This window comes from Sus scrofa, chromosome 3 (assembly GCF_054392235.1).
Source record: "Sus scrofa isolate SSC_HxYL_T2T_F1_AM1 chromosome 3, Sscrofa_HxYL_maternal_Yorkshire_Landrace_v2.0, whole genome shotgun sequence".
Lineage (NCBI taxonomy): Eukaryota > Metazoa > Chordata > Mammalia > Artiodactyla > Suidae > Sus > Sus scrofa.
The window spans coordinates 63750232-63771133 of NC_139385.1; the positions used below are offsets into that span (position 1 = coordinate 63750232).

Genomic DNA, 20902 nt, shown 5'->3' on the forward strand with positions numbered 1-20902 from the left:
TTAAAAACACTTTTCTGATTTCTGAAGTTATATATGCCAATTATAGTAACATTTATAAGACAAAGATTGAAAAGAAGAAAATAATCTCAACATACATTAGACTTAGCATTTTTTGTACCTTTTCTATGTATTTGCAATTAAAGATGTTTAAATAATCTTATATCCTGCAGCTCCTACTTAACAAAATAGCATTTTCCTGCGTCAAAAAATTCTTTGTTAACGTCATTTTAATTGCCACACAAGATTCCTTCATAAGGATATATCATAATGCACAAGATACAGTTTTACTATGAAATAAACTCCTGACCAACTTCTCCTTCAAGGCAGAGTGGATGAGTTTTTGGCACACTGTGGCAAAAACTGGCTGGATCTGCATCCTCATTCTACTCTTCACTAGCTGAATAACACTGAGCCAGTCTCTCACCATCTCTGTTCCTCAATTTCTTTATCCATAAAAGGAAACGACACCACCACTTCCTTTAGCTGATGAGAAGTTTACCTGCATTGCAGCGGCAAAGAGTCTGGAGAATAATAAATGTCGCTGAGCTACTATTATGTATCTACATTTCTTATTATTTTCTTGGTGCTACTACCTGGCAGTAGAGACTCTGAGTCAAAGAATACATTTTCCATATGATAAATGCATACCGCCAAGCTGCACCCAGAAATATAATAAGGAACATCCCTCAGTAGTGCAGACAGCACTCCTCCACTACACTCACGTAAGCACTAAGCATCCTCATTCTTTAAATCGAATTAGCTACTCAAACGGGGAAAATGGTACCTCATAGATTATTAACCTGCATTTCTAATGGTACAAATGAAGCAAAATAGTAATCATTTTAAAGCTATTTTATTTCCATGCTGTTATGCTTTTTATCTAGTTCTTAAATTTTTAGTGCTTTTTTTTCCGTGTTGCTCAGTTTTCCCTTTCAATTCCTCTTTCGAAGTTTCAGCATACCGACGATTTTACATTGATGCAATCGAACCTATCATTATTTTGCTTTGTGATTTTTTTCCATAACTTTTTTTTTCTTTTTCAGCCACAGCATATGGAAGTTCAGGGGTCAGGGATCGAATATGAAATGCCACAAAGACAATGCTGGATCCTTAACCTGCTGTGATTTTTACCCAACTTTTACATTTAGAACATTCTTTTGCCCTCAGTAGTCAGATAGATACTTATCTATATTTTCTTACATTTTAATGGCTTAGTGGTATTTTTTTGCATTTAATTTTTATCCATTAACAATTAATTTTGTTGATTAGTATGAAGACAGGGTCTAACTTAACTTACTTTTCCCAAATGGCTACTAATTACTTTCCTATCATAGATTAAACAACCCTATCTTTCCTTTATAGTTGATTGACACCATTCATTATAATGTATAGGGCCTCCCTGAGTAATCTAGAAAAATCTAATGCCAAAAATCTAATGTTTGCTTAGGGCCGAATACACGCAAGTATGTGCACACACCACACACACACACACACACACACACACACACACACCACTCTCTGTCTCTCCTCTCCCACCTTGCTTTGTTTATCTATTCAGAGCACTTATCACTAACTGACATATAATCATTTTATGTTTGTTTGCTTATCTGTTATTTGCTGAATTAATGAATGCATTAAATTCACAAAATATAGAGAGTTTGGAGTTTTAGGTGATTATCTGATCCATTGTTAAAAGATTAAGATAATCTTCTACCTGTGACATGCTTCTTGAATAATAACATCTTGAAAAGTATGTTTTAACAACTGACGTTAATCTAGTCTAGGGTAGTCTTTCTTATGTGGAGCTTGAAAAAAAAACAGGAGTCCCCACTGTTGCACAACAGGTTAAGGATTTGGCATTGTGTCTGCAGTGGCTTGGGTTTAATCACCGGCCTGGCACGGCAGGTTAAGAATCTGGTGTTTCGGGTGTTCCCGTTGTGGTGCCGAGGAAACAAATCCAACTAACATCCACGAAGATTTGGGTTTGATCCCTGGCCTCCTCGGTGGGTTAGCAATACAGTGTTGCTGTGAGCTGTGGTGTAGGTCACAGACATGACTCAGATACTGAGTTGCTGTCGCTGTGGTGTAGGCTGTCAGCTGTAGCTCCGATTTGACCCCTAGCATGGGAATTTCCATATGCCACAGATGCAGCCTTAAAGAAAAAAAAAAAAAAAAAAAAGGAATCTGGTGTTGCCACAGCTGTGGCATAGGTTGCAGCTGTGGCTCAAATTTGATTCCACCCCCTACCCCAAAAAAGATAATGCCTAAGTTTCACCTACACGTCTGGAGGACCATGTGGGTATACTGAAATGTAAAAATCCTCCAGGTGATTCTAATACGTAGCTAAGGCAGGGAGATACTGATCTAGGGGAACTTATCTGTATACTTAAAAGTAAATTTAAAATACCTTATATATTTAATAATAATATCTAATAATTAAGATATAAATATTTGTGCATGTATATGTATGAATATATGCATGTGTATATATGAAGGTATGTATGTGTGTACACAACACACACAAAAAAAAAATACTCACAAACCTTCCCTAAATCACTAAGTGGCATGAAAGATTCTCTTGCAAAAATTGTGTGACCTTGGATGAAGGTCTGATATAAGCTGACGACTCCCTCTGCCCCCAAGGCAACACAGTCCAAGGCCCCTCAAGAGTGTCCAAAGGCCATCTCCCAAGCCCCCTCCATCTACCCAATTGCTCTGTTTATAGACCCCATCCTGAGCAAAGTGATAGTTATCTTGAAAAAAATAATTCACAGAAACTCAGAGATGTTAGGCCACTTCAAAGTTCTTTCTGGAGTTCCCACTGTGGTGCAGCAGAAACAAATCCAACTAGGAACTATGAGGTTGCAGGTTCAATCTCTGGCCTTGCTCAGTGGGTTGACTGGTGTTGCCGCGAGCCATGGCTTGGAACTTGCAGACATGGCTTGGAACTTGCGTTGCTGTGGCTGTGGTGTAGGCCGTCGGCTGTAGCTCTGATTCAACCCCTAGCCTGGGAACCTCCATATGCTGCAGGTGCGGCTCTAAAAAGCAAAAAAAAAAAAAAAAGTTCTGAGCCTCAACCAGAAGAAATGATCAAATCCAAATGACTGAGAGATACAAGGATAAAGTCATTGTGATAAGTTACATAAACAGATGGAGAGTGGCTCACGGTAAATCACTCTTATTAGCCAAACCTGTGACTGAGCGCCTCCCAAGAGAACCTACCCTGATGAGAATCACAACATCCGGCGATTGTAAACGTGGTTCTTTCTTTACATTCTTTGAGACAGAAGTGTTTCGCTCATTCTTTGAGATGACAAAACAATCAAATGCAAAGAGGCAAAAATGATCTTGGATATCACACACACAAACAAGCATGCACACGTGCACACACACTTCCACTCTAAAAAAGAATGTTTGTCCACTTAGGTTTCTCATCTGCCAGGCCAGGAGACTCACTCTTGTCTCCCAGTCTTTGTCACACAAACATCTGCTGTTAGAATTCTTAGGTTCCCCCTACCCCCACCTATGTCTGTACCAGTCCTACTGCCTGGACCACCCTCCTCAATTCTAGCAGCCCGGCCCTGCAATCCTTACAACTTGGTCCAAGGGTTGTCTGCTCACAGAAGCACTCCCCCCGTCCCAGAACCTGTACAAGCCCAGTTTCCCCCCCAATTTCCCGCATTCCCAGCCCATCCAAAGCTCCCAGATTGAGAAGTGGGCCCCAGATCCCAGTACTGCACAACACCAAATGGCTCTTGTGTACGCAGTCACCTCAGGGGCTGGTATCTCACTGGACTGCCCGGTTATCTGTTTGTCTGATAGCTGCCATGCAGCCTGCTGGCCTTCTGGACGTACCTCTGACAAAGACAAAGGTTTTGAAATCAGGAGCACTTGGGTGTGAAGCTGGGATCTGTTGCTTAGAAGCTCGAGGCCCTGGATATACTTCTGAACCTCTCTGCTTGGGTTCCCCTCCTTTTAAGAAACACACTTGGCCTGTAGGAGGCTTAAGCAAAAATAATGCAGCTAAAAGTTTTCTACAGTGTCAGACGCAAGTGCGTGCTTAATAAATGAAAAGTATCATTTATTTTAGCTGTTCTCACCTTTCCAGAAAAAAACAAAACAAAACACAAAAAACCCCAGCCTGTTTTAACCTCTAAAACTCTTCTATCAGGGAAAATTGATGATGCTGAATCACCAATTAAAAGTATATTATATATCATATACTTTTTAAATAATAAGAAAATTTATTTGACACTTTATATTTAAAGTTATATGTATCTAAAATGGCTATATGCATATTTAATTGACCTTTCGGGATCCCTGTTCCTGAGGCTGGGTTGCTCCTTGCCCCCTGCCTGCCGCAGAGGGCAGCGGGCCGGGTGCAGGTGGCAGAGGCAGGTCTGTCCTTACCTTCAGACGACGTCCCTGAGGCCGAGGCGGGGAGCCTGTCCCTCCTGGATGGCGGAGGCAGGTGAGAAAGCAGGTGAGAAACAGCAACTTCTGCCTCCCTAGCACCTCAAGACGAGAAGAAAGCAGAGGAGCCGCAAGTGTGATTAAACTGATAAGGTAACTAGAGAAGGCTGAAAAACAAAAAAGAGAAAGAGAAAAAGGAACAGAAAATACGAAGAAAGATAAAGCATCTGGCGAAACTCGGCTGGCGGAGGCTGCGGATGGGGCGCTGCTCCGGATCTAGGTGCTCTGAGCGGGGCGCTGCTCCCGGCCCGGCGGCCTGGGAGGGTTCTGGGTCTGAGATGCTCTTCCTTGGGGACGCTTCGATCGGGGATGCTCCTCCTGGAGGTTAGCGCCGGGTCAGGGGACGCTCCTCGGTGAGGGCGCTCCGGTTTGGGGCTCCCTGAGTTAAGGGCTCTCCCGGGCGGGGGTGTTCGCGCCTCACTGCGTGCTGGGTACCTACTCCTCTCGCCCAGAACCCCGCCCGTGGGGTCCGAGCGCGGCTCGAGAGCGGGGGCGAAGTCGCGTAGCTGGAAACTTAGGCACCTCTCCTGGGAGCCTGGGGCCGGGGCGGCGCACCTTGGTTCCGGAAGCTGCAAGGCGGAGGGCAGTGTAGGGCCCGGCGACCTGCTGGGCCGGGAGGGGGCGCGCGGGGCAACTCCTACGAACCCTGCCTGGACCAGAGCCAGGTGAAGAGTCAACATCTGCACTTGGCTGGGGCTGAGGCGGGCTGGGGTCAGGACCAAGGCGGAGGAGGAGTCCCAGCTCCACGGGGCGGCTCCCTGAGATAAAGCAAAGGTGCAGAGGTCGCCTTCGTTCAAGGATTCAGGTTCCAGGTCGCTCCTAAGGCTTTCTGCTTAGTTTGCAGGGTCGAGGTTCGCTCTTGGGAAGTAAGAGAGCGGTGCAGAGGTGTTGAATTGAGATTTTAAATAGTTTAGAAGAAAAGGAGGCCCTAGGAGATGTGTTTCTAAGTTTTTATGGTATGGTGGAACTCAGGAGAGACTACTGGTCTGTAGTTGGATCTTTCAAACAAAAATGAAAAGCAAAACCCACAGCTGACAGGGGAAATGTATAATGAGAGTGATTTTCATTCTTTTTATCCGATCAAAATGATTCACCATATAACAAAAGAGATAATCATACAATTATCTCAATAATTACAATTAAAAAGCATTTTGGAGTTCCTGTCATGGCTCAGCGGTTAACTGAACCTGACTAGGATCCATGAGGTTGTGGGTTCGATCCCTGGCCTTGCTCAGTGGGTTAAGGATCCAGCCTTACCCTGAGCTGTGGTGTAGGTTGCAGGCGCGGCTCAGATCCTACATTCCTGTGGCTGTGGTGTAGGCTGGCAGCTGTAGCTCTGATTAGACCCCTAGCCTGGGAACCTCCATATGCTGCCAGTGCAGTCCTAAAAAGCAACAAAAACAAAAAACAAAAAGCAATTAAAAACATCTAGCAATATTCAACATCCTTTGTTGATTAACGTTAGGGAAACTGTGAATAGAAGGGACCATTCTTAATCTGACAAGAACACCTACAAGAAAGGTATAGGTAACTTCATAATTAATAGTGAGATGCTTGGCATTTTCCTAAGATGGGGAACAAGATAAGGATGTCAGCTCTCACCTAGGACAATCATTTTTTTTTTTTTTTTGTCTTTTTGCTATTTCTTGGGCCGCTCCTGCGGCATATGGAGGTTCCCAGGCTAGGGGTCCAATCGGAGCTGTAGCCACTGGCCTACGCCAGAGCCACAGCAACACGGGATCCGAGCCGCGTCTACAACCTACACCACAGCTCACGGCAACGCCGGATCATTAACCCACTGAGCAAGGGCAGGGACCGAACCCGCAACTTCATGGTTCCTAGCCGGATTCGTTAACCACTGCGCCACGACGGGAACGCCAGGACAATCATTTTTATTTTCTTTTATTTTTTCCTGTGCTATCATGGGTTTACTAGTTACTTTAAAATGTTCTCTGATTTCATGGGATTTGGGATTGATGTTAGCTGATGTGCACTCAGTCTGTTCTCTCCTTAATTTATTTGGCTTTTTAAAAAATTTAAATTGTTATCTACTTTTTGGTGGTTCTTTAAAAAAAAATAATCCTACCATTTTCCCTCTTACATGTTTTTACACCTCTGCTATTATTTCTGAGATGGATTACTAGAAGTAGGATGGCTGATGTGGTGTATACATTAGAAATATGGGGGTAGTTCCCTGGGGGCCTAGTGGTCAAGAATCCTGCCTTGTCACTGCTGTGGCTCAGGTCCCTGCTGCTGCGTCTAATGTTCAGTCCTGGCCCAGGACCTTCCATATGCTGTGGGCAAGGCCAAAAAAAAAAAAAAAAGATTTTTTGAGAATCTGGAAAATTTCCCTTTAAGAAAAGGCTGTAACAATTTATACTTTCCAGAACAGCAACTGAGACTAACAAGATCCACTGAAAGTTGTGGAAGTGTGGGGAAATGCACAATCTGTTAAATCTGAGACTAATGATTTCTCAGTTTTATTTGTGATGATGTTATTGAAGAATAACATACATAGAGTAAAGTGAACATATCTTTCTCTCTCTCTTTTTTTTTTTTTTTGGCCGCACCCATAGGGGGACAATTGTTTTTACTAATTAGTAAAGAAATAAAAATAAAAGGCATAAAGATGGGAAAGGAAGAAATAAAACTATTGGTTTTGACAGAGGGCATGATTTTATGTAGATCACCCTTTGCAATCTTGCAAAAAAGCCTCCTGGAAACAATAAGTGAGTCTAGCAAGATCATGGAATACAAGGTGAATATACAAAAATCAATTGTAGTTCTAGCCACTAGTAAAGGAAATTTGTTTAAAGATATGACTTGTAATAGCATAAAAAATAAAATTCCAAAGTATAAATTTTTTGAAAGATGTACAAGATATCTAATATGAAATCTACAAAATACTACTGAGAAATCAAAGTCCTCAATGAATGGAAGGCTATAACATGTTCATGGATTGGGAGGCTCACTGTTTAAATAGCTCTTCTGCACAAACTGGAGACTCTATAGAGTCTGTACATTTTTAGGCTCTATGGGTTACAGAGTTTGTATATTCATGCAATCCCAATCCAAATCACAGAATGGCTTTTCAAAGGAATTGAGAAATAGTTTCTAAAGTTTACATGAAAATAAAAACTATCTAGAGTAATTAGAACCATCTTGAAAAGCAAAATATAAAATTAGAGGGATTACAACAACTTAAAGGTTTATAATAGGGCAATGGTAATATTGACAATGTGATATTTGCATGAACATATAAGTGTAAAATAATTAAGAGAATAATAATAGACCCACACGTATATAGCCTATAGATTTTTGACCAAGACACCACATCAGTTCAGCAGGGAATGTAAAATCTTTCACAAATGTTGCTAAAACAACTGGGTATCTCTCTGGGGAAAAAAAAGAGCCTTGACTTTTACCTCATTCTGAGTACAAATATTAATTCACAGTGGATCATAGACTTAAAAACTTGGAACCATAGACAGTTCATAAAAATACCTAAAAGAATATCCCAATGACCTTGGGACAAGTAAAACAATTAGGACACAGAAAGCACACATGTAAGGAAAATTGATACATTGAATGTTATCAAAAATTTAAATGTCTGCTAATCAATGATTAGCAAATTGAATAGGTAAGCCTGGAAAAATTCTCACTCTACATCTTTCTGAAAAGGAACTTACATTGAGACGATAGAAATAATTTCTACACATCAATAATGAAAGGAAACAGCACCAATTTTAAAATGTACAAAAGATTTACAATAACTGAGTGAGATATAAATGTTGTATTGTGTGGAAATAATGTCATGATTGATATGAATTTATTGATATGACTTCCAAGATCTGAAAAGACTAATCCTTTGAGAAATGAGAGGGATTGACTGAGAAATGGCAGGAGGAGTCTTTCCAGGGTGAAGGAAATATTTCTTTCTTGTTGGGGGTGGGTGATAACTACACAGGTATGATAACTACACAACTCATCACTCAGGCTCTGAGTTTTATCATAGGCAAGTTTGATTTGATTAAAAATAATTCTTGGTGATCTTATAATTCAGGGGAATTTTCACCATGATCATAAGTAGACACCCAACAAGTTTTAGCTGAAGTCATTTCATTCACTCGACTTGTGTGGAAGATGGAGCATCTCTTACTTTCACTGTACAGAGAAGAAACAGTGAGGAAGGTGGCCTCGCAACCACAAGAAGCTAGGTCTCCTGGCAGTTCCCCCACCTCTCTGTGAGGGTGCATCTTGGAAACACGGGCTGTCGGAGCTGAGAAAGCCCTCACAGCTCTTCTTCTCCATCCTCCCATTTCTCAGTTATAGAAACTGAGGTCCAGGGAGCTCAGGTGACTTGGGAGGTTGTGTGTAAGTTTGGAAAAAGAAACGATGGAGAAAAGAGCTGAGCAGTGTCAGAGTTCTTCCTGACACCAATCCTGTTTGTATTCTCTGAAGTGTTTCCTCTTCCAAGTTCCCACAAGGGGACTCCAAATTCCATAAAGTAAATAAGTATATGCCTTGCTCAACTGTATCCTTCCTCTCCCTACCCCTCCCAAAGAAATACTCAGCACAAGTTCAGAAAATGTAGATGTTTGTTGAATACTTGCAAAAGGAACTAATACCATAGACCAAAAAAAAAAAAAAAAATGAACCAACTTCAAAACAGAAACAGACTCACAGACAGAGAGAACAGACTTGGTTTTCCAGGGTAGGGGAGATGGAGTGGGATGGGGTTAGTAGATGCAAACTATTACATTTACAATGGATAAGCAATGAGGTCCTACTGTATAGCACAGAGAACTACATCCATTCTCTTGAGATAGACCTTGATGGAAGATAATGCAAGAAAGGGAATATATGTATGTGTATGATGAGGTCACTTTGCTGTTCAGCCAAAATTGACACAACATTGTAAATTAAATATACTCTAATAAAATTTTTAAATAAATTGGAGTTCCCATCATGGCACAGTGGGAACAAATCCAACTAGGAACCATGAGGTTGAAGGTTTGACCCCTGGCCTTGTTCAGTGGGTTAGGGATCCGGCGTTGCCATGAGCTGTGGTATAGGTTGCAGACACAGCTCAGATCTGGCTTTGCTGTGGCTGTGGTGTAGGCTGGTGGCTGCAGCTCCAATTCGACCCCTAACCTGGGAACCTCCATATGCCGCAGGTGCAGCCCAAGAAAAGACCAAAAGACAAATTTTTTTTTAATAAAATACATTTAAAAAAGAAATATGGGAGGGGCAAATTGAAGACAAAATTATTATGAGCTAGAGAAAAGATTATTATAAAACCCTTGTTTTGATAGCCTATATAGTTGCTGTAGAAAGATCTCAAATTTGGCTCTGTGCTTTTGAGTAGCTAATGTAAATAAGGAAATAAAATCAGTTCCAACATTTCTTATGTTCATAAGTCAAAAACACCTCTTTTAGGTGAGTGGAGAAGCAGGAATAAAGGCACATCTCTTCCTGATAGTAAGTCTGGACAGAATTTATTCTTGAGAGGTCCTCACTGAGAGAGAACATAGAATATAATCCATATTACAAGAAGCACAGTGAAATGTTTTAACAACTGTTGTCATTTATTGAATTCTCACATGGTTTAAATACTTTGTTTTTCCATTTGATTAGCATAGAAGTACAAAGTATTTGGAATTATTATTCTTATTTTGCCTAAGTTAACTCAGTTTTGGAGTAGATAAATAATTTTCTGTGGTCACACAGCTGGTTGATAGTAGAGAATGATATGTTTGTTTGTTTATTTTTAAATTTTATGGCTGCACCCTGGGCATATGGAAGTTCCCAGGGCAGGGACTGAATTTGAGCTGTGACTGCAACCTACAGTACCTCTGTGGCAAAGCCAGATCCTTTAATCCACTGCGCCTGGCCGGGGATCTAACTTGCACCTCTTCAGTGAACAGAGCTGCTGCAGTCAAGTTCTTAACCCACTATGCCACAGTGAGAACTCCATGACTTCTTGATTCCAAGTTCTATCATTTTAATCAATCAACTACATAGCATCATTTTCATTGGATAAATTTTTAGTATTTCAGTAAAATCAGATGTCACCACATAAAAGCACAATAAGACTAGGGAAGGTTAACTAGAAGTAGCCAAGAAAGATCTAAGACCCTCAGCCAAATTTGAATTTCGGATCCATTTCAGATGAAATTTCATCCTCTGAGTTCAACTTTAACTGATGTCTTATATTTTATCTGGCAATGCCAATCCTGGGTGTATAGATTTAGATTATAGTGTATCTAGAGGCATGGGTAACTATAGATCCTTCAGGCAACCTTCCAGAAATATGACTTCTTTTCAGGTGAGATTCTGCAAGGTGTTAAAAGACAGAGAGTTCAAGGTTATACTTCCTGCCAAGGGTCTGGAGCACAGTTTTCTTTCGCAGTTAAATACAAAAGCATACAATTTACTAGCAGCTCTGTTGAGGGTAAGATCTCCAGCCATGTGCAAAATCTGAGTTCCGACAGGACTCCCAGCCTGAGGCAGCTCTGTCTTAGCTATGGTGTGTTCTAAAGCCCCTGAAGGCCTGTGAACACTAAGGAATTGATGGTAGTGGCCTTGACTGTGCAAATTAACTTCCGTTTTACCAAAGCTGTTCTGCCAAAATGTGCTACTCATTTCATATAAAGGTTACAACAAACCAAGCTTCTCAAATTAAAAAAAAAAAGATGCTTTAATTGGGAGATAGAAGATGTACTGGTATGGTCATTAGAGAATGATTTATAAAGATGGCTATTTAAATTGGACATAACTTAGCTATCCAACAATAAATAATTAGGCATGTCATCAGTAGCATAACCATGAGATGGAATACTATGAATATTGTAAAATGTTAAACTTAAATGATAGGTCAAATGCTTTTATCATGAAAGCAGAAAAAAATGTGAAAACTACACACTGTGTAATCACAACAGTATAAATGATAAATTTAAATATGAATTAAAAAATTTTAAATGCAAATTTACCAAAATTTTAAATTAATAATCTTAAGGCAAGGCATTTATGAATATTCTATTACTTTTTCTTTCATATTTTCTGGTCCTTCTATAACTTTTATGGTGAGAAAATTTTTTTAAAGAGAATAAAAATATGTGAAAGAAATTCTAGAACTGAAAAAAAATTTTGATTATAATGTCAATTGGGTAATTGAGTAAGGTACTCCAACAAAACTGGCAATATTGGGATGATAAAGCTTAAGCCTCTGACCAAATAAAATCTAATACATTCTGGCATGTTGTGAACAAGGTTTAGTACCAATGTGGAGCTTGAGGGAATCTGAATGTTATTCAAGATTCCATGAAAATTGAAAACTTTCAGTGTGGTCAAAATGTAGAATATCAATGAGGGAAAACGAGCAGGAGAGAGAGAAGGAAGCAGTGAGAAGATGCTGGGCCACAATGGAGAAGGACTAGCCAAGGAAATGGGAAGGAGTGTGAGATGGGCAGAGGGGACTTCAGGATGAATGAGGATGCTTTTTGCATCCACCCAGAATCAGAGAAAGGGAAGTAAAGTTAGTACATGGAACCTGAGGTCTCAATACCCTCCACATTCCTATTTCTGGAGCCTCAGCTCCCAGTGTTTGGTATAGCAGCGAGACCCAGCTGGGAGGAGGTTGAAGCCACAAAACAGGGTGTGTTAGCTGTCAAAGCAAGCGGGGCTACTCCTGGGCACTCAGGGCCTTGGAGCTGGGAGTTTTTCTTGGAAGTCTGCTTGGCACAGGCATGTGGTACCGCACCTGCTTCCAGAACTTGGAATTCAGGGAGTGTTTGTTGGCCACATGGTCTTCCCTCCACTTGATGGTCCCCTGCACTTTGATGAGGTGCTGGAGGGACTCTTGGAGCTCCCCAAACTGTAGTCCACCAGGTGGGCACAGGGCCTCCATTTCGATGAGGATGGCCTTGGAGTCATTCTGGATGAGGGTGCTGTGCAAGGCAATCTCCTGCTCATAGGCTAGCTCCTTGCTGTGTATGATCTCAGGAGTCAGGACGAAAATGTGCCGCCTGCTCTTCTGGATGCTGGTTTCCACTGCAGTGACTGTATCTGGTAATAAAAGACATGATGAAAGGGCTAAGACAACACACACCCCTCTCACTAGGAGAATATCAGCCCCAAGCTCTCTCCGCTCCCAGGCAGGGCAGGCCTAACTGAATAGAGTCCATCAGTTCAATGGGCACATAGAGATATAGAACAGGGGACTTGGAATTCAGGGTCACTGGCTACACACTATATTCTTAGAAAATGTGCTAACATGTTGTAAATGGACTTAGAGTTTTAAATCTCTTATCAAGGAGTGCAAGCTCGGGACCTCTCTGAACTGATTAAAGCCTCTAGGCAGCCCTGGATCCACTTATAGTTCTATTTTAGAAGCCAATAGTTCTATTTTAGAAGCCTACTTGATCCAGACTGAAAAAAACCTTAAAGAAGATTGGATTCCTTTATCAAATCAGTGTTTATGGAGCATCAACTCCACTGTGATTTCACTGAACTTCTGGGTGGACATAGAACATGCAAAACACCTATTTCTCCCAGCAAGGGGGGAACGGCATGATTAAGGAAGTACAACCCCAAACATAACAACTCAAGATGTTCTTAGAGAGTGGGGGCTAAAGACCGCTAGTCCTCGTGGTCTGAAACAGGAAATAGATGTGAAATAGTGCCAGACAGAGACCTTGTGTCATCCGGAATCCTAACAGAAAGCTCGGTACACTCAAAGGCAATAACTAAAGAGAATTTAATGAAAAGACAGTTTATAGAGGATGTGAGCAGAACCATAAGAAATCAATGGGAGATTTTCAGGACCCCACAGCTGGAGATGAGACCACCCTCCAGGTATGAAGGGGAGAGAGAGATTGTGGAACCCAAGTTCGTGTACCAGGCTGAGGAGGGCCAGATGCCAGGATCTGGTGCTCCAGCAGAGGAGCACAGCTACCCAGGTGACCCCACCCAATGGGGACAGGGAGGTGCCCTGCCCTCTGAGTGTCTGCCAGTGCTTCCCATTGGCCAAGCCCAGTGTGGAACAGAGGGCAAGGCGGTGATGGCTTCCATAAGGACCAGCCACCTGGGCCACTGGATGGAGGGGGTGCAGAATGGATTTGAAGGAGCAAATGGAAGGTAACTTATGGGAAGAAATACCCTGCATGGGCCAGTCATAAACTTTTTCCAAGGGAAGAGTAAAGTTTGGTGTTGTTTTGTTGGATTTTATTTTACAGTTGAGGTAAGATCAGGGATACAGTTGCAAGACAGGAGGTTGGACATCTTTCCAAGTGAAAAACAGCAGAATAAAAACAACACAGGTTTGGGCACTCACGCTTGTCTGGGGAGAGTTGTAACTAGACACAGGATTGGAGGATCTAAGAAAGGACAGATGGAGAGCTTGCGGCCCAATGTAGCACCTGGTGTGACATCACAAAAAATTAGAATCTCCACAGACTCTTGAGCCAATCTGTAACATGCAAAGAGCATCTGAGTACCATGACATCACTCTCTACTCGCATGGGTACCCAGTGGGGAGAGCTGGAGGGAGAAGAGAGCCTCAGGAGAGATGTGAGTTACATTTTCCTGAACTGTGCACTTTGCCTGTCTCTCAAGCCAGTACTAGACCATTAACATTACCCAGATATTCCAGGAAAAACCAGATTCACCAGTCTTGTGTACTTTTAATTCCATAGGCAATTTAACCCCTCTTTTCTGTAGGCATGCCACTTTAAACTCACTGCCAGTTCAAACTCACATTATCTTCAGAGGACTTCACCTTCATCATGGCCCTGCCTCACACACACTCTGAATGCTTTCTGTTCCCTGAGAAATTCCAGAAAAGTCAGAAGGAGGGTTCATAGGTACTTATACATATGGAGGGAAAGAAGGAGGATGACTGAAATGCTGAAATTGTGACCCAACTCTCAAAAGCACATGATGTCAGTTACAGATATTAAGAAAAAGAAAAAATGCTCAACATCACTGATTATTAGAGAAATGCAAATCAAAACTACCATGAGATACCGTCGTACACCAGTCAGAATAGCCATCATTAATAAGTCCACAAATAACAATTGCTGGAGGGGTGCGGAGAAAAGGGAACCCTCCTGCACTGTTGGTGGGAATGTAAGCTGGTATGACCACTATAGAGAACAGTATGGAGGTACCTTAGAAAACTATACATAGAACTACCTTATGACCCTGCAATCCCACTCTTGGGCATATATCCAGACAAAACTCTCCTTAAAAAAGACACATGCACCTCTATTCACAATAGCCAAGACCTGGAAACAACCAAAATGTCTATTGCATGTTCACTGCAGCTCTATTCACAATAGCCAAGACATGGAAACAACCAAAATGTCTATTGACAGATGATTGCATTAGGAAGATGTGGTACATATACACAATGGAATACTACTCAGCCATAAAAAAGAATGAAATAATGCCATTTGCAGCAACATGGATGGAACTAGAGACTCTCATTCTGAGTGAAGTAAGTCAGAAAGAGAAAGACAAATACCATATGATACCACTTACATCTGGAATCTAATATAAGGCACAAATGAACCTTTCCAAAGAAAAGAAACTCATGGACTTGGAGAATAGACTTGTGGTTGCCAAGGGGGAGGGGGAGGGAGTGGGATGGATTTGGAGCTTGGGGTTAGTGGAAGCAAACTATTGCTTTTGGAATGGATTAGCAATGAGATCCTGCTGTGTAGCACTGAGAACTATGTCTAATAACTTATGATAGAGCATGATAATGTGTGAAAATAGAATGTATACATGTTATGTATAACTGGGTCATTATGCTGTACAGTAGAAAAAAAATTGTATTGGGGAAATAACAATAAAAAAATAAAACTCCAGGAACAGTGAAAAAAATTAAACAGAAGACACACTGCTATTTGTCCTCATGAGAATAGAAATTCATAAGGAAAATCATAAAGACTTTCTGAGTCCTCTCACATATTTTTGCCAATGCCTCTGAAGAGTAGAACAAAATTCTTTTTTGAAGTCCTCCTTCAAATTTTCTAGAGAGAATAGAGATGTCAGTTGTCCTAGTGGTGGATGTAAATTAACGTCAGGGCTCTGCTAAATCCACAAGTAAGGATGCCTCAGCTTGTCTTCACATCACTGACACAACTGTGAGGATCTTAAGATCCAGGTGGTGATGAAGGAAGGTCCAAAGAAGGAGATACCATCTCCTTCTGGAGACATTTTTTTTTTTTAATTTTTAGGGCCACACCCAAGGCATATGGATGTTTCCAGGCTAGGGATCGACTTGGAGCTGTAACTACTGGCCTACACCACAGCCACAGTAACGCAGGATCTGAACCACATCATCTGCAACCTTCACCACAGCTCACAGCAATGCCAGATCCTTAACCCACTGAGCGAGGCCAAGGATCGAACCTGCAACCTCATGGATGCTAGTCAGATTCAGTTTCGCTGAGTCACGATGGGAACTCCAGGAGAAATATTTAAAAGCTCTAGTCTTAAGATCTGAATAATGATTGAAGCTCCTGATCCAAAGTAGAGATAAGGCCACCTATCACTTAGCCTTCTGATGAATGTGAATTTCTGTTCCCTATGTATGTTGAGAGTTTTACCTTCTCCAGGGAGTAGATCTCTCCCATAAATGCATAAGTTGTAGCCACATTTATTTTCAAGAACGTCAGGCAGAATCTGGTGAACAAAGGACTCCACAGGGCTAACCCCCTCCTGACTGTTTCTGCAGTTCCGTGGATAGATTACATAAGCATCGTAGATCTTTCCATCTGAACATGAGAAAAAGAAACACAACTTTATTGCTTGGTCCTAAAATTTGGGCTCTCGGTAAACATTTTTTAGGGAGTTTTTTGGTTATTGGTGAATGCATCTCATTCCCCCAAATATCCTAGAATCCAGAAATGGTGACAACAATCTACTGCCACAAAATGTCATCAGAAACAAGTCTTAGTTCCAAAGGTCTCCTTTCTATTATCTCAGAGTGAATGATAGACAACAGGCAAGACCCTGACTAGTTTAGCTTATTGTCAAGTTTGACTAATAATCTATTAATAAGTATGGATTGCCATGGATAAGGGGCTCTCTGCTGTGCCAGGCAGATGTCAATATTATCATTTGTTTTCCGCATGGGGAAGTACAAATGCTAAAGGCTAATGTGATGAAAGAGTAGAAGTTTTTAACGGATCTGAATTTCCCACAGATCAAGCAATCAGCTCTAGCTGAATGACCCAGATGGAAGATCAAAAGTATGTCTGCCTTCAAATGAAAGAATGGCATCTACCGTCATGTGTGTACATATGTGCACAATTCTAGGTAAGGCGCTTTATGGAACAGGGTTTCTGGTAAAATGCACCTGCATTTTGATGGACCTTTCTAACCTGTTCATTTCTGGAGAACAGAAACAACTTTGTTAATGTTTTGACTTCCACAAAATTTTACCAATACACATTTCCCAAAATGCCTTTTCTGGGCTTGGAGAAGATTCTGTTATTGGGGATTCAGTATGAATAGCAATCTACTGGGAAGAAAATTAGGCTGTTGAGGTGAATCTCAGAATCCTGAGGAGCGACAAGGGTGGATGGAAAGCGTCCTGTGAGTGGGCTCAGAAAGATTTATTGATGATGTTCTAGCCAGTAAGAGAGAATCTGGGTTTAGTAGCATAACTGTTAAGAGATTATTCGAAAAGCAACCAACAGCCATTAGAGAAAATTCTTTGGAAGAAAACTTGAAACTTACCATTCCTAGTTTTGTAAGGTCTAGCTATGTCTCTCCAGAGCAGAATAATCTCAATCCAGAACACTTTCAGAATTATCATGAAGACATTGATTAGCAATAATAGTGTGCTAAATCCTGCAAGCATGTAGTAGGTGTTTTGCTTATCAGCTATTAAAAAGAGATGGGGAGAAGAAAAATGATCATTATTATTACTAAAACAAGGGGAAATAAACAAATACACAGATGCTGGCTTCCCTTGGGTGTACAAGAGATTCATATAGGGGATGTCTATGTGGAATTTTCATCACCATTTGGAGAGTCTGTAAATTAAAGTTTACTGAGCCCCTACTTTGGGTGAGGCACTGGATTAGGCATTATAAAGAATTTTCAGGGGGGAGGTGGAGCAAGATGGCAGAGGAGTAACAGGTCACACACACCTTCTCCCACAAACACATCAACAAAACACACCTACATGTAAAAAACTACTCGCACTGAACATCAACTGAATGCTGGCAGAAGAACTTAAACCTCCAAAAAGGGCAAGAAACTCTTGACATAACTGGGTAGAACAAAAGAGAAAAAGAGAGAGAAAAGGAATCAGGATGGGACTAGCATTCTCGAGAGGGAGCTGTGAAGGAGAAAAGGAACCCACCTCCTTGGAAGCGGCCTAACTGACGAAAGATTGGCTGAGTCAGCAGGACCTCAGAGTCACCAAGTAAAGCATACTAGCTGGACTGAGAACAGCAAAGCAGAGCGAGAGCCACACAGACCATCTGAACCACCTCCCAGATACCACAGCCTGATGCTTGGGCTGGGGCTGGGCTTTGAGACTCATGCTCGGGAGGTCAGTCCCAGGGAGAGAACTGGGGATGGTATGAGGGGCTAAGGAGCAGTGTTCCATGGGCTAAGGAGGGTAATGCCATGGCAGAGGGCACGGGAGAAGGTTTGGACCCGCAGGAGAGGCTAGGATCCATTGTTGGGGAGGGGAGAGGAGGAGGGGTGGGCCGACATAGGAAACTCCCTTTGTTGGAGCATGTGCATGCCTGTGGGCTTAGAGGGCAGGGCCACTCTGCAGAGGCTACAGGCTTCGAGAAGCCTCTTGCTCTTTTAAGGGAGATTAGGCACTTCTTGTGCAGGCTACCAGTGGCCCACCTATTGTGTGGGCTAAGGGCATAAGGGGGCTAAGCATGACGTGGTGCCTCTTGCATGATCCACAAGTGGCAGGGGCAAACTGCAGTGGTTGTCTCAGAGGCCAGAAGGAGGCGTGGCTTGCCACCACTGGGAGCCTGTGAATGGGATCCACCAGCGACCCCAGTCACCTCAGGGGTTGCCAAAAAAGAAAAAAAGAGGGCATTGCAACCAAGCACCATACACTGTTGCTCTCACTCCCCTGGGAACACACCCATCCTGCAGCTGTCACTGCCAAATGCTCTGGGTGACCCACAGACACTTGGTCACTGTCCTTTCCCAAGACCCTACAACTAGGAGCAACTGGTGCAGCACCCCCTGTGTGGCCTAAATGGGACAGGGTGCTTCTTGCATGGTCTGCAGGAGGCGGCAGGGGCAAACCACCTCAGCTATCCCTGATTCCAGAGGTGGGCATGGCCCACTGGCATTGGAGATACTTGAACAAAATCACTTGCAGCCCCATTCACCCAAAGGGAACCACAGAGGAGGGCATTGTGACCAAAAACCACCTGTTGGTGCTTTTGCACCTCTGAGAACATGCCTGCCCTGCTGTTGCCACTGCCAAATGTTCCAGGCAGTACCCACATGTCTGATCTCTGTCAATTCCCAGGATCCTGCACACTTTATAACACCTCATACGTGGGCTAAGTGTGATGGGTTTCTTCATGCATGGTCTACAGATGGTGGGGGCAAACCACTGCAGTTATCACTGACTATAGAGATGGTCATGGCCTGCTCCCAATAGGGGTCCCTGAACAGGCACCACCTGCTGTTCCAATCACCTCAGAGGAGGGCATTGCAATCAATACAAGCTGCTGTTGCTCTCACTTCTCTGGGCACTCAAGCACCATCCTGTTGCTATTGCCAAATGCTCTGGTGAACTTGAAGATCTGCTTAGAGCTTATTACCACTTCCCAGGGCCCTGCAACTGGGAGTAGCCTGTGCCACCTTCCTGCAGGTCCTTTCTTCTATTGAGAGCCCAACACAGGCACTGACTGCTGATCCTACCCATTGCCTCCTTTTCCCTGAAAACTCACTGAGCATCTTGGGAAAAACAGCCTTCCCACACAAAAGAAAGAGACAGCAAATATTCAAACTCCCACACCAAAAATAAATAGTAACCACCCCAAAATACAAAGGAACATTTTTGCATAGAAGTAGCCTTACAAGACTACAGTTTGGCTTCCCCAAACTCACAGAAAAAGAAAAACACAAGCAAGATGAATTAGGACAGAAACCATTCCCAGTTAAAGAAACAGGAGAATTCACCTAAAGCAGACAACAATAAAACAGACCTTTGTAGTCTGACAGACATTGAGTTCAAAAGGGAGGTACTGAAAATACTAATGGAATTAAGAGAGGATATTAACAGAAATGCACATTCCTTTAGAAATGAACTAGAAAATATAAGGAGGAGCCATAGAAAATTCATTTGCAGAGATACAAACTGAGCTTAAGGCAATAAAGACCAGAATGAATAATACAGAGGAATGAATTAGTGACATGGAAGATAGAATAATGGAAATCACCCAATCAGGACAGCAGACAGAAAACTAAATGATCAAAACATGAAAGCAATATAAGAGACATATGGGATAATATAAAGCAGGCCAATCTACACATAATAGGAATTCCAGAAGGAAAAGAAGAAGAAAAGGGGATTGAAAATATATTTGAAGAAATTATGGCTGAAAACTATCCAAATCTAAAGCATACTGATATCAAGATACAGGAAGCACAAAGGGTCCCAAGCAAGCTGAACCCAAACAGGCCCACACCAAGATATATTATAATAAAAATGGCAAAAGTTAAAGATAAAGAGAGGACTCTAAAGGCAGCAAAATAAAAACAAAGCATTAATTATAAGGGAACCCCCATAAGGCTATCAGCTTATTTCTTTACAGAAACACTACAGGCCAGAAGGGAGTGGCAAGATATATTTAAAGAGCTGAAAGGGGAGTTCCCGTCGTGGCGCAGTGGTTAACGAATCCGACTAGGAACCATGAGGTTGCGGGTTCGATCCCTGCCCTTGCTCAGTGGGTTAACGATCCGGCGTTGCCGTGAGCTGTGGTGTAGGTTGCAGACGTGGCTCGGATCCCGCGTTGCTGTGGCTCTGGCGTAGGCCGGTGGCTACAGCTCCGATTCAACCCCTAGCCTGGGAACCTCCATATGCCGCAGGAGCGGCCCAAGAAATAGCAACAACAACAACAAAAAAGACAAAAAGACAAAAAAAAAAAAAAAAAAAAAAAATAAAGAGCTGAAAGGAAAAAAATTTGCAACCTAGAATGCTGTATCCAGCAAGAATATCATTTAAATTAGAAAGGGAAATAAAGAATTTCTCCAATAAACAAAAGCTAAAAGAGTACAGCAATACTAAACCCATTCTAAAAGAAATACTTAAAGGGCTTCTCTAAATTAAAAAAGAGAGAGAGAGAAAAAAAGAAAAGAAGAATTAGGATGGAGGAGACCACAATTGGAAAGCAATCACTCTAATAAGCCAGCATATAGATCT

At 42.1% G+C, this 20902-nt stretch overlaps 2 protein-coding genes across 19 annotated transcripts in view; both read right to left on the reverse strand.

The window, feature by feature from the left end:
* The window catches only part of IL18R1 (interleukin 18 receptor 1), a 41537-nt gene extending 36456 nt beyond the window's left edge, over positions 1-5081 (reverse strand). For 2 of the 3 annotated variants that reach the window (XM_021085851.2, XM_021085848.2), the window contains exons 1-2: positions 4913-5081; positions 4411-4580 (exon numbers count right to left, since the gene is read on the reverse strand). The gene's annotated coding sequence lies outside the window, so the exon portion shown is untranslated. The remainder of the gene's footprint in view (positions 1-4410; positions 4581-4912) is intronic. The other variant, XM_021085849.2, reaches the window with a different exon arrangement.
* A 2049-nt stretch (positions 5082-7130) lies between these two features.
* IL1RL1 (interleukin 1 receptor like 1) overlaps positions 7131-20902 on the reverse strand; it is a 104175-nt gene continuing 90403 nt past the window's right edge. For 12 of the 16 annotated variants that reach the window (XR_014839650.1, XR_014839652.1, XR_014839653.1 and 9 more), the window contains 3 exons: positions 17224-17370; positions 16089-16256; positions 7131-12540 (listed from right to left, as the gene is read on the reverse strand). Coding sequence is in view for 12 of the 16 variants with exons in the window: in XM_085016099.1 (XP_084872225.1) it covers positions 12158-12540; positions 16089-16256; positions 17224-17370 (698 nt within the window). In the remaining 4 variants the exon portion in view is untranslated. The remainder of the gene's footprint in view (positions 12541-16088; positions 16257-17223; positions 17371-20902) is intronic. The other 4 variants (XM_013995915.3, XM_085016102.1, XM_085016101.1 and 1 more) reach the window with 1 other exon arrangement.